The sequence below is a fragment of the Petaurus breviceps genome, unplaced genomic scaffold (genome assembly GCF_028583685.1).
Source record: "Petaurus breviceps papuanus isolate PSGF00001 unplaced genomic scaffold, PetGlider_PUasm1.0 176, whole genome shotgun sequence".
Taxonomy (NCBI): domain Eukaryota; kingdom Metazoa; phylum Chordata; class Mammalia; order Diprotodontia; family Petauridae; genus Petaurus; species Petaurus breviceps.
In genome coordinates this window covers 17,523,115-17,535,406 of record NW_027185771.1, presented here as the reverse complement: position 1 = coordinate 17,535,406, position 12,292 = coordinate 17,523,115, and the positions used below count along the sequence as shown (strand labels likewise).

Below are 12,292 nucleotides of genomic sequence, written 5' to 3'. Positions count from 1 at the left end.
TCCTTCCTTCCTTCCTTCCTTCCTTCCTTCCTTCTTTCTCTCCCTCTTTCCCTCCCTCCTTTTTTTCCAGTTATTCTTGATTCATTTTCTCTACCACTGCATCTATTTGATTGTTGGACAAAAGTCTCACATTTATCGATCTTTGGAGTTAATGTTTGTAGATGGTCCCAAATTTGTGTTTTTAGACATCTTCTCTCCCTATTTTCCCCTCCTTGCTCCTTTCCTGGCAGAACTGGGAGGACAGTTTATCCATTTATTGGTGTTATGATGTGCCATGGCCAATGAAATAATGACCTTATGGTTCAGTTACTGCTGCTAAGACTGTCTGCATTGCCCCAGGCAGGGGCCTTGATTGGCAGGCACTCTCTGGGGGAGGGGTCATAGGCAAAGCCTTTACAGCTGCCACAGCTTGTGTTATGCTGTTGTAGCTTAGCATAATAATAATTATTATTATAAATAACATTAAAATAATCATTCCATTATTATAATTACATATAACAAAATATATTATTAAAATTATAATGCATGTAAGTTTATACATAATACTTTGTATATACCAATATGAAGATAATATAATAATGATGATTAGCATTTATGTAGCACTTTGACAAGTTTCCTAGAGCACTCTGTAAATACTATCTCTCTTTTTTTTTTTTTTTTACCATTCGACAACCCTGGGGCACAGGTGCTATTATTATCCCCCATTTTTCAAACAAAGAAACAAAGGCAGACAAAGGTTAAGTGATCACTCATCTAGTCAGTATCTGAGGCTAAATTAGAACTCCTAATTTCCAGTCCAGTTGCACCACTTTGTTTTTTGGGGAGAGTCAGACAGAGTGGGCCAACAGAAGCCCTGGGAGGTGCTATAGGAGGGGAGTGACATGAGGGAAACTATTGGAGGAAGATAAGGTCAGTGGCCAGAGCAGTACTAATTGGGTGGTTGGAGCTGGTGACTGGAGAGAGGGACTTTGGGTCTGTCTTTTGACCTTAACCAAATTTTTTTTCTGTTTCTAGTTTTAGAAGAGGCAACAGAAGAGGAAAAACTCCTGAATCACAGGATAATGACCTATTGGGCAAACTTTGCCCGTCATGGGTGAGAAAGTTGTGCTTGGGTTCCTGAAGTTTTCCCTGTGGGGTAACACCTGTTCCTAGGCACATAAAGGTTTCCCATTTACATAGAAGTTCCCTGATTGAAATTTGTTCAGGAAAAAAAATGTTAATTCAACGTAGAGGCAAGGTCTGATGAACACTTTAGTGCTTCCCCAAGTTCATGGCCAGGCTTGGAGGGGTGTTGCTCTGGCAGACTCTCCATACACATGTGCATCTTGAAAGGAAAACAGGAAAGATCAGCAACTCTCTAGGTCCACACCACCACCCCTGAGTCTCAATGACTTCTATTCCCCTTTGGGAAGCATTAGGACAGATGGTATTGGTAAGAGCCTTGGATATGGAGTCCCATGTTGTGTTTGATTCTTTGTGAGCTCATTGGGAATTTTCTTGATAAAGCTACTGGAATGGTTTTGTCATTTCCTCCTCTAGCTCATTCTACAGATTAAGAAACAGAAGCAAACAGGGCTAAGTGATTTGCCCAGGGTCACAGTGTTAGTGTTTGAGTGTGGATGTGAATTCAAGTCTTCCTGACTCCAGGTCTAGATTTAACCACTTCACCACCTAGCTGCCCCAATGAAATGGAGCCTAATGATAGAAGATTATATCCTGATTGGACTGCTTATTTCCTATGTGAATCTTTTCACTCTTTGGACCTTTCACCTTGCATGCATAGAAAGGTGCAACATGAAAGAAGAAGACCAAACTGCTTACGTATGGGTGAACACATCTTTCTATGGATGCTACCACTGTTAACTGACCCCTACCTTGGGGCCCCTTCCTTGGTTCTCAGGTTGAGTTGATGATGGCTTGCTAAACTTGCCAATGCAGTGGACCCTTTCTACTCTAAATGTTTGTTTTTTCCTCCTAGGAACCCAAATGGTGGAGACCTTTTTCACTGGCCAGTCTATGACCAGAAGGAAGAGTACCTGCAGCTGAATTTGCAATTATCTGTGGGAAAGAATCTGAGGAAGGATAAGTGGGAGTTCTGGACCAAGACCTTACCTCAGAGGATGAAGGAATTACAGTTTGAAAAAGACAGGGTAGAGTTGTGATCTCTAAGCATAACTGTTTTTTACAACTGCTACACACTAATAACTTTGCTTTCAGGAATTCCTTGGTGTCAACTAAAAATGAAAGAGCAGTTTTGAGGGAAATACTTTGATTCTTAGTCATTACTGCTATGGGAGAAGAATTTAAATGAAACCCGAAGGAAAAAAGCATTAATATAGTGCCTATTATGTGCCAGTCACTGTGCTAAGGAGACACTTTTACCAATATTATCTCATTGGGAAGGGACCTTCCAATTCTGAGACAGTGGGAATCTGCTGAGACCAGCCAGTCCTCCCTGTCTCTAGAGGAAAAAATCCCTAAGTTGATTTCACAGAATTATTGTGGAGGTAGTTTCATTTTCTGTCATTGTATCTCTAGGGCACTTGGTAGTGCTTGTTGATTGATTGAATGTTTGATTTAGAGCTGGAAGAAATATTAGAAATCATTGAACAAGAAAGAATACTGAGGCCCAGAGAAGGGAAAGTATTTGTCCAAGGTAACATAGACACTAAGCAGCCAGATACTTTGACTTTTTAATGTAAAGTTCTTCTTAGTACACTGAGCTGCTGCAATAGACTGGCAAAAATATCAGATAGTAGATATCAGACAATATAAGTGTCTGCGCTGCTTTATGAATTAGGAAGCATTTTCCAGACTACATTTCTTGAAGGGGAAAATGTGGTACACTGAGGATCCTAAGACCAAAAATTCATGCTAGTCCAGCAAGTCAAGTGATTCTTTTTTTTTTGGAGGGCAACTGGGGTTAAGTGACTTGCCCAGGGTCACACGGCTAGTTTTGTGTTAAGTATCTGAGGCCATATTTTATCTCAGGTCCTCCTGACTTCAGAACCAGTGCTCTATTCACTGTGCCACCTAGCCACCCCAAGCAAACACTTTTGAAAAGGGACAGGGTCACAGTAGGAAAAAGAATAAGTGGGGGGTGGGATAGGATAGAGGGAAATATAATTAGTCTTTCACAATATAACTACTATGGAAATGTTTTGTGTAACTACACATGGACAACCTATGTTGAATTGCTTGTCTTCCCATTGGGGGTGGGAGAAGAGTTAAGAAAGGAAAGACTCTGGAACTCAAAGTTTCAAAAAGAAATGTTTAAAAAAAATTGGTGTGTTTTGTTTTACATGCAACTGGGAAATAAGATATACAACACTGGGGCATAGAAATACATTTGCCCTGGTGGAAAGTTGGTGGGGGGGATTGGGCAGGATATAAGAGAGAACAGATTGGGGGAAGGGGTATTCAGTAGGCTTGCTATTTTGGGGAGAGGGTAGGGGGAAAATGGGGAGAAAAATTTGTAATTCAAAATCTTGTGGAAATGAATGTTGAAAACTAAAAATAAATAAATAAATTGAGGGGGAAGAAGGTGATACAGGGACACTCTCAAGGTCTCTCTGAAGAACTTTGGAACATATTGCTGTTGATTTACTTCTTTGACCTTAGTACAATCATGTGTACAGAATTATTTTTCCAAAGTCAATATTGCTACACTAGGGGCAGCTAGGTGGAGCAATGAATAGAGCATTGGCCCTGGAATCAGGAGGACCAGAGTTCAAATCCAGTCTCAGAAACTTAACTCAAAAACTAGCTATGTGACCTTGGGCAAGTCACTTAATCCCAATTGCCCTACCTTCCCCCTTCCAAAATGAAAAAAAAAAAAAGAGTGCTACACTAGGAACCGGGAATACAATGAGAAAGCAAGAAAGCAAGGAAGGAAGGGAGAGACAGAGAGACAGAGAGAGACAGAGAGGAATTGTTATGGGAATGGGAATCTGAAGATCTTCCCTGCCCCTAGGCCCTTTGATAGGCTTAGGTGACTTGGAGAACCCTCCCTGATTTGAGAATATGCTCTGTCCCCTAATGGGCTGAATGTGGTCACCTGGATCCTGTAGTGGGAGGTTTGTTCTTCAGGAACACCCACACCTTGTTACTTGGCGATTGGGCAGTGGGTCACAAGGGTTATGATGGTCTCTGACCCAGGAGAAGCCTGTATATACCCTGATGTGAGGTTTTGCTGTGGGGCTCACTTTGGGAAGAATTGTGTGATTTGGCCAGATGAGACTCTAGGCAGCTGTTGAGCGCCACCCCCACTCCCCCTTAAAAACCCATATGTTGGTGCTTCCCTCTCTGGTAACTAACTAGGTATGGATGTAATGGTCAGACAGTGGGAAGCCCTCTCTACTGATATGTCTCTCTGCTAGGCTCAAACAATACAATAAAGTTGTATCACAATTTTACAAAATTGCATAATTGCATTAAGTCAGATACAGATTAAGCTTCTTAGATGGCTCATAATATATATTAGTTTTGAGAAAAGAGATTACATATCACCAAGATAACCAAGAAAACTTACACATAAACCATACAAGTTAACACAATCATTATTATATGTCTCTCTGTCTGCTTGTAACTTCTGTTTGTATTCTGTTTGAATTCTCTGATGTTTGATTGATTAAAGTAAGACTGTTAACCCATTTTGAGTTACTTTCCTTTAAAAAAAAGGAGATCTAAGAACCTATGCTAGCAGGCACCCTGGGTATACTAGGATACTTGCTGCTATAGAAAGGAAAGAAGGAAGGAGGAAAAGAAGGAAGGAAGGAAGGAAGGAAGGAAGGAAGGAAGGAAGGGAGGGAGGGAGGAAGGGAGGGAGGGAGGAAGGGAAGGAGGGAGGAAGGGAAGGAGGGAGGGTGTGGGATGAAAATACCCATTCACATTATAATCAAGAACATGGAGGTTTCTCAGGATAAAAACAGGAAATTTTTATTCTCTTCCCCCACAGAAAGAGGGCGATCCTCTCCATGAGGGATCAGTGAGAGGAGGCATGCAATATGGGCTGAACAGTGTTTTTAATCCCTAATACAACAGGGTCATATTTCCCACTGTCCCCCCCACCTCCCATTGTTTGGGGGGTGGCCTCACAAAGGACTGAGGCTGGGTGCTATCCCTTTCTCCCTTTGGCTAAGGGGAAGGACTTATATCCCTAGGTGGAAAGGAAGACAAAGAACTGAGGCTAGGTGGGGGTTGAAAGACTCCTAAAAGGGCTTAATACTGATTGACAGCAGCAATGAAGGGGGAAGGGTAAAAACAGAAGCTCAAGCCTTCCACTAGAATCTAGGACAGTCTGAGAAGTTTTCACATCCCACTCAAACCCGACTCTTCTTTTCACCCTCCGAAAATTTCTCACACCACTGCTGATAAATCCCTTCTATAACCTCATCTTCCCAAGATTGGGTCTCCATGGAGGAAGCAGTTCTAGTGCAGGCCTGGTCTGGACTCTTGGAAAGCTGTCTGCATCTGATGTCATCTTGTTCATATCTCTTGGCTCAGAAGAGGGGTAATCTTCAGATTCCTAGAGTCCATATACATGAGCTGGTACAGCTAGACAGACCTGACAGGGGCTCCCAAAAACATGATTTGATGCCAGAGGTGTATAGAAAGGTTCAGTTTCCCAGCCATGCAAGGCTAGGTTCAAACACTATAACAAATAGTTCAGTTTTCTTAGCTACACAGGGCTAGGCTCAAACAATACAATAAAGTTGTGTCACAATTTTACAAAATTGCATAATTGCATTAAGTCAGATGCAGATTAAGCTTCTTAGATGGCTCATAATATATATATTAGTTTTGAGAAAAGAGATTACATATCACCAAGATAACCAAGAAAACTTACACATAAACCATACAAGTTAACAGAATCATTATTACCTATGTTAATTAACATCAAATTCCTTGTATCCCAATGACCTATTCCCAATATTCATTTAAACAACACTTTTTATATCTCAGATGCCTCATGTAATTATATAATTCAAAAGGAAGTTCTGATTTTCTGGTTTGGACCTAGAGATTACCAGATAATTCTGATTTAATATAAATTAGTACAATCACTTAAAATTTGTTCCACATTTTGAAACTTGAGAATTTTCAGCTTATTTATTTTTTGTTATTTCCATCTTTACCTAAATCCTGTACCTGGTATAGGAATCTTTTAAAATGTGAAGATCTATCCAAAAAAAAGAGTTCATCTGCCTTTTAAAAATTATCATACAGATGCTTTAATAAAGAAACATTAATTTCACTCTTATCACTATCTTATACAGTCCTTGTGCAAAAATCTAAACTTTTGATCTTATTCCCAAACATGATCAAAACTTAAATTTCCATAATAGACAATTTTTGGAATCCAATCTTATACCTCTGTACATAGTTCTTAGAAGAATCATCTAAGTCTGATCCTGTTGCTCTCCTCAAAATTTACTATCCTATTTAATTAGACATCTATCACCTTACATCTTTGCCTTATTACTTGGTCTAATAATTTCCTCCTTTGGAGGAAGTTATCACTATATTTATTTATTTATTTGGCACTGAATATAGCTTCTTGATAAATTTGCTATAGAAGAAAAATAGGGCCAATGTCATAAATCTTACCAGAAGGAAAACTTCCTTAGGTCTGTTTGATTGCAGGCACAAGTCATCTCTGGTAGGCAATCAGGTAGCCACTAGGTGCTGAAAGTAGGGCTTAGGTGTACTAGGGTGAAAATTTTCCTTTTCAGAAAGGAAAGTGTCCAAGGTTATCTTCAAAACTTTTCCCAGGCACAGACATATACCATTAGCAGTTTTCAGCCTGCATCCCAAGCCATTCCATTATTAGCCTTTATGACAACTATTCCTGTAATCAAGGCTTAAAACAATAGAAAATTTGCAGTCCCCAAAAGTCTTAAATAGGAAATAAATATAGACTAGTATCCTTCAGAAAAGGCCATCTAAAATTTGATTGAGTTATTAATTATAAAATCAAGTTATAAATCTTTCTGCCTTCCTAAAATACTTCCTCATACTCTTAAACCATGTAAAACTGATACAAAGGTATAAAGAGCAATGATATACAGGAGGGACTTGGATGAACCCCCATTTTCCCCCAAACCTTCTTATTAGCCTTCCATATTTCTAATCATAATTTATTGTCTTTTCCAATTTCTCAAACCTATTTTCCAGATTATTCAGCTTTCCTTTACATTTTTAACCACAAAACAAGATAGCCCATAAGTTATTATTCTTTTACTAACATCACTCTGTACTGGAATCCTAGTTTAAACAAAGCAAAGGGGTTAATGGTTAATCCCCCCCCCCCCCACCCGATGGTTTTAAATCCTTTAAATTTTTTTTTTTTTTCCCTAATGATGCTCAGTCTAGGAGAGTGAGATTCTCCGGAATCTAAATTTTCACTTATATGTTCAAATACAAATGTTAACTTTTGCTTATGCCGTGCAATAACCACATATTCAGATTGAAACAGCAAGATATTTCATGTTTTACAACTTACTGCATTAATTTAACAATAATTCTGAAAAGTTAGTAGACCTTCAGAAATTATCACACAAGACTTTTCAAAACATCTTTTCTAAAAGTATTTCCTTTCTTTAAAAACAGTCCTGATGTTAAGAGAAATAATATTTTTCCTTTAAGCAAAAATAAACCTTTAAAATTGGAATTCATTAAACTAAGTTAGTGCACAATGTTTTTAAGTAACATAAATTCCTAATTTTTATACAGAATTCCTAGACCACAAAATTCCTTTGTCAAAAAGGTGTTGCAATAGACTAATTACAGTCAGTGCTTTTAAAAGCTACTGCTTTTAGAATCCCTTTAAACAATGGGAACATCATAAATTTCTGCACACATTCTAATTCTAGATGAGAAAGTAACCATAGATTTTCCAGTAAGATAACACAAAAGAGCTCATAATTTTTTTTTTAGTGACTGCTCAGATCATAGAAATTTGCAATAAAAAGCTGATGACCTTACTTATACAGATGGTTTCCAGGGGTCTTGGAAATTTTACAAAATAAGGAGGATTAATATGGACCACAGGGAGGGGCTGATGCTGCTCCCTGAGCCTGCCAACTCCCATACTCGGAGTAATCAATTAACAATTTTAGGGTTTAGCATTTAAAACAGTATCATACTAGTTTCATAAATGATAGAATTGAAACTTCCTTTTAAACAAAGATAAACTTGGAAAGCTTATGATTTCCCAATTTACAATACTCCAAAATATTTCAACACATGGTTAGAGTGTCCCATGCATCATTTTTCTGTTCCTCTGACAATATAATTCTTCCAGTAATAATTACAAGTCACAGTAATTTATATCTTTACCATAATCAATGCCCATCATTAAATTTAAATTCAATAACCACCTAATTCCAGCCTTTCCACTTAAAATGGAAATTCTCTTCTTAAAGCAAAGATAAACCTTTGAACATTGGGATTATATAATCCTTAAATAAGGTACTTTCTTTCTTCTTTTGTCTTTGAACTTACTAGAAATTATTATATTACAAAATTTCATATAATGAATATGGTAATCCATAAAATAGAAATCCTTATAACACAACTTTTATACAGAGTTAACAAGCTTCTTAATAACATTCAAATTGCTTTTAACAACACAGCTCATAATTTTCCAAATCATACGACTTAAAAATATACAATGCCCTAAACATTATGTAGTAAATGTTAGTAGCATTACTACATTTATGCCCAAATATAATAGTTTTATCATATCCCTTCAAAAACCAATTTATATGCAACAAAATTCCATTTGAAAATTGCTTTCTCCTGTAACAACAATTATTATTATGTTCCCTTTACCAATCAGGTATTCTGATCTGGGATCAGGAGAGTTAACAACTGAAGTCTTCCCAGAGAACCTAGGTCCTTGACTTCCAACCCCCATCCCTTTTCCAGTCTTCCTTAATCTCCTTCATTTCTTTAATCAGTGGAACTTCCTGAAGAGGGAGCCTTTTTTGCAGTCCCAGGGAGAGGAAAACTTTCTTAATCTTTTATCAATTACCTGAATTCCCTACAGAGAGGAGTATGTACAGGTGTGCCTGACCCAGCCAAGCCAATTAAGTCGTCACCCTCCCACCCATTCCCTTTCAGATGGTGCAGAGAGCAGGGAAAGAGGAACCAAGGCTAGGGCAGGAGGTCCCAATGGTAGAGGAATGTAGGGCAGGAAAGAAGGGGGTCCCAGGGATGGGGCCTCTATTTTTGTTCTCCTGATTTCTCTTTGGGCTTTCCCCCCTCAGCCTGTGTTAGAAGAAATTGTACTCCTGCATGTAGCCAAGAAGCTACATGTTTGCTTTCTTTTCAAGTGGGGTGGGCGGGGAGGGGCTAAGGACCAAATGAACCCTAGCTTGCATTCCCTTTTAGAGATTTTCACAGTAACTTTCTCCAGAGACTGGGAAAGAGAGAGAAGGATTTTCATTTTTCCAAATCCAGCTCACTCATTCATAACCTGAGGACAATTAACATACCAAAAGAATAAAATTTCTATCTCTCTTTTTCCTCAGCCCTTCCTGAGGAATAGTTACCTTTGTTTTCATAATTACACCACCTAGTCCAGGGAGTTTTTTTTGCCACCCAAATCAGCCTTGAAAAACTTCTCCATTTTTTCCTTACTATTTCCAACACAAACACGAAACATTACAGACACACAGAGACATGCCAGACATAGAACATTAGAGAGTGCACTCAAATGGTCTAATTCAGATGTGTCAAAAACTCAGGATCCTTTCCAAATTTTTTTTCCTTTCATTTTTTCTCCTATTACTAATTTTTTTTAGTCTTCTGTGTATTTATTGTTTTTACAGCAGAATGCCCAACACAGATCATCATAACTGCCAAAGTCAGCTGTGCAAAAGAGTATATATAGTGCTTAAGTACAAATGGGACACATGATTTTTTAAAAATAAATACTTAAACATCAATTTATGGTCCTACAAAAGAGCATTTAAACTAGTGTTCTAAGTTGATCTGCCTCCTTGGACCCACAGTAACATTTATTTTCCCAAAAAACCAATAGAATCAATATACTGAATCATCATCAGTTCCACTGTGTGAATAATGGATCACAATAAATGAGTCCCTTTTCTAAGAGCTTTTCCTGGCTCCCCTACAAACATGATCTGGTCTGGATAAAAAGACAACAGGAATTTCTTGAAGGTCAATGGTCCAAAATGCTAAGTATGGTTAAGTATTCTACATGATCTATATTCACTGGTTCCTTTTTTAATTAGAATGTACTTAGATGACTTTCTTGAATTTATCATACAGGACAAGCACAAAATCTCCACCAATGCCTCTAAGAACATTGGACCAGGCACCCTTGAAGAAAGCTTTGCCACCCTCATCTTTAGCAATCTTCTTCCAGCAGTCAATTGTCCCAGAGTACATGATATCAGTGACCAGACTGCATCATCATTCACCGCCTTACTGTATCAAAGGGATAGGAGACCACACCTGCTGCAGCAGTCACTGATTGTGCAATCATTCAGCTTATCACAATGTGAGTGTTCTTCGGATCTGGGAGCATACCTTTTGCTGTATCATAGATTCCAAAGTAAGCTGCTCTATAGATAATGATACCCTGCATTGAGACATTGAAACCTTGATACAAGCCCCGAATTCCATCAGACTTGGTGATTTTCACAAGGCAGTCTCCCAGGCCTTTGAATTCTCTCAGTGCCAGATTTTCCAACATCAGCTGCCAAGCGGGTTCTCGCAAAATCCAAGGGGTAGACAAAGCAGAGAGAAGTGGCTCCAGCTGCACCACCAGAGGCAAGATTGCCAGCAAAATACCTCCAAAACTGTGTGTGCTTGTCCACTCCTCCCCAAAACACCTGCTCATACTTATCCTTAAAGGCGAAGTTAAGGGCCTGGGTGGGGAAGTATCTGATGACATTTGCTAAGTTACCAGGCCAGAAGGCAAGCACCCCTTGTTCCTTTGGAATTCGGACTATAAAATCCATTATGCCTTTGTACTGCTTATCTGCAGCAATTTGTTTGCTGGCATGCTGCACCTGCAGCAGCAGCTTAACTCTCTCGATGGGGGCCACCAAGGTCTTGGAGATGGCGGTGGCGATGCCACCAGCCAGGAAGTCCTTGGCGAAGGAGATGGCCTGTTCCTTCATGGTCACAGAGGGGGAAGGTGCTGGAGTCGGAGGAGGAAAGTCGCTGAGAGAGGGCCCAAAGCTGGGGAACTCGTTGCTGCCTGCACAGCCCCTTGCTACAGTTCAGACCGAAAGGACCTCTCCTATTACTTATATTTAATTTGTCTTGGGGACCATTGCTGGCTACCCTGCGTTCAGAGAATCCACTAATTATAGAGGAAACATCTCCTCCTTTCAGTAATTTGCTGGGGGGGGGGGGGGTTGTTGGCTTCCTCCAGGGTCAAAAGATCCCACTAAGTGTAGAGGAAACGTCTCCTTTCAGTCCCTGTGAAGCCTACTAGATGGCAACCTTATCTCAGAGTCAACTCAGCCTGAACTTTATATGAAAGCTATTACTGGTCTTTCCAGGTTAAAATTAAATAAAAAAACAACCTAACAAATTAGCAACTCAAGGACCCACTAGATATCACTTACCTCCCAGCCATACACATGTAGTTTTCATGACTGCTTCCATTTGCATGCTCCCTCTCTTCACCAGCAGGCTGGAATTTTCCTAGGTTCCTGTTCTCTTCTGAAGAATCCCTCCCTTCAGGATGTTACCCACTGTGAACAGCGACCTCCCCAAGTCTGAAGACCACTGGAGAAATCTCTGTTGAGCCCCTGCCTCGAGACCAAAGTGGAGAGAAAGCTGCTCACAAGTGTGCAGATTCCGGATGAGCCCCCAAATCTGTGTAGGATGAAAAACCCCACCCAAAATTTAATCAAGAACACAGAGGTTTCTCAGGATAAAAACAGGAAATTTTTATTCTCTTCCCTGGGAAGAGGGCAATCCTCCCCATGACAGATCATCAGGGTCATATTTCCCACTTTCCCCTGCTCCCATTGGTTGGGGGGTGGGCTCACAATCTAAAGCAGGAAGAATACAAAGGACTGAGGCTGGGGAAGAGCGTCCATCCTAAGGTGGGAAGGATGACAAAGAACTGAGGCTAAGACTGCTAAAAGGGCTTAATGCTGATTGATAGCAGCAATGAAGGGTGAAGGGTGAAAACCAAAACTTGAGCCTGCCACTAGATTCCAGGACACAGTCTAAGAAGTTTTCACATCACACTCAGAAGGAAGGAAGGAAGGAAGGAAGGAAGGGAGGGAGGGAGGAAGGA

At 39.7% G+C, this 12,292-nt stretch overlaps 1 protein-coding gene and 1 pseudogene across 1 annotated transcript in view; one reads left to right on the top strand and one right to left on the bottom strand.

The window, feature by feature from the left end:
- LOC138159446 (cocaine esterase-like) overlaps positions 1-4,404 on the top strand; it is a 32,620-nt gene extending 28,216 nt beyond the window's left edge. Inside the window, exons 12-13 of the mRNA XM_069085810.1 lie at positions 1,015-1,093; positions 1,979-4,404. Of these exons, the coding sequence (XP_068941911.1) occupies positions 1,015-1,093; positions 1,979-2,162 (263 nt within the window). The 3' untranslated portion in view covers positions 2,163-4,404. The remainder of the gene's footprint in view (positions 1-1,014; positions 1,094-1,978) is intronic.
- Positions 4,405-9,799: 5,395 nt separating this feature from the next.
- On the bottom strand, positions 9,800-11,946 carry LOC138159442 (ADP/ATP translocase 3-like; annotated as a pseudogene).
- Between the last annotated feature and the right edge of the window lie 346 nt (positions 11,947-12,292).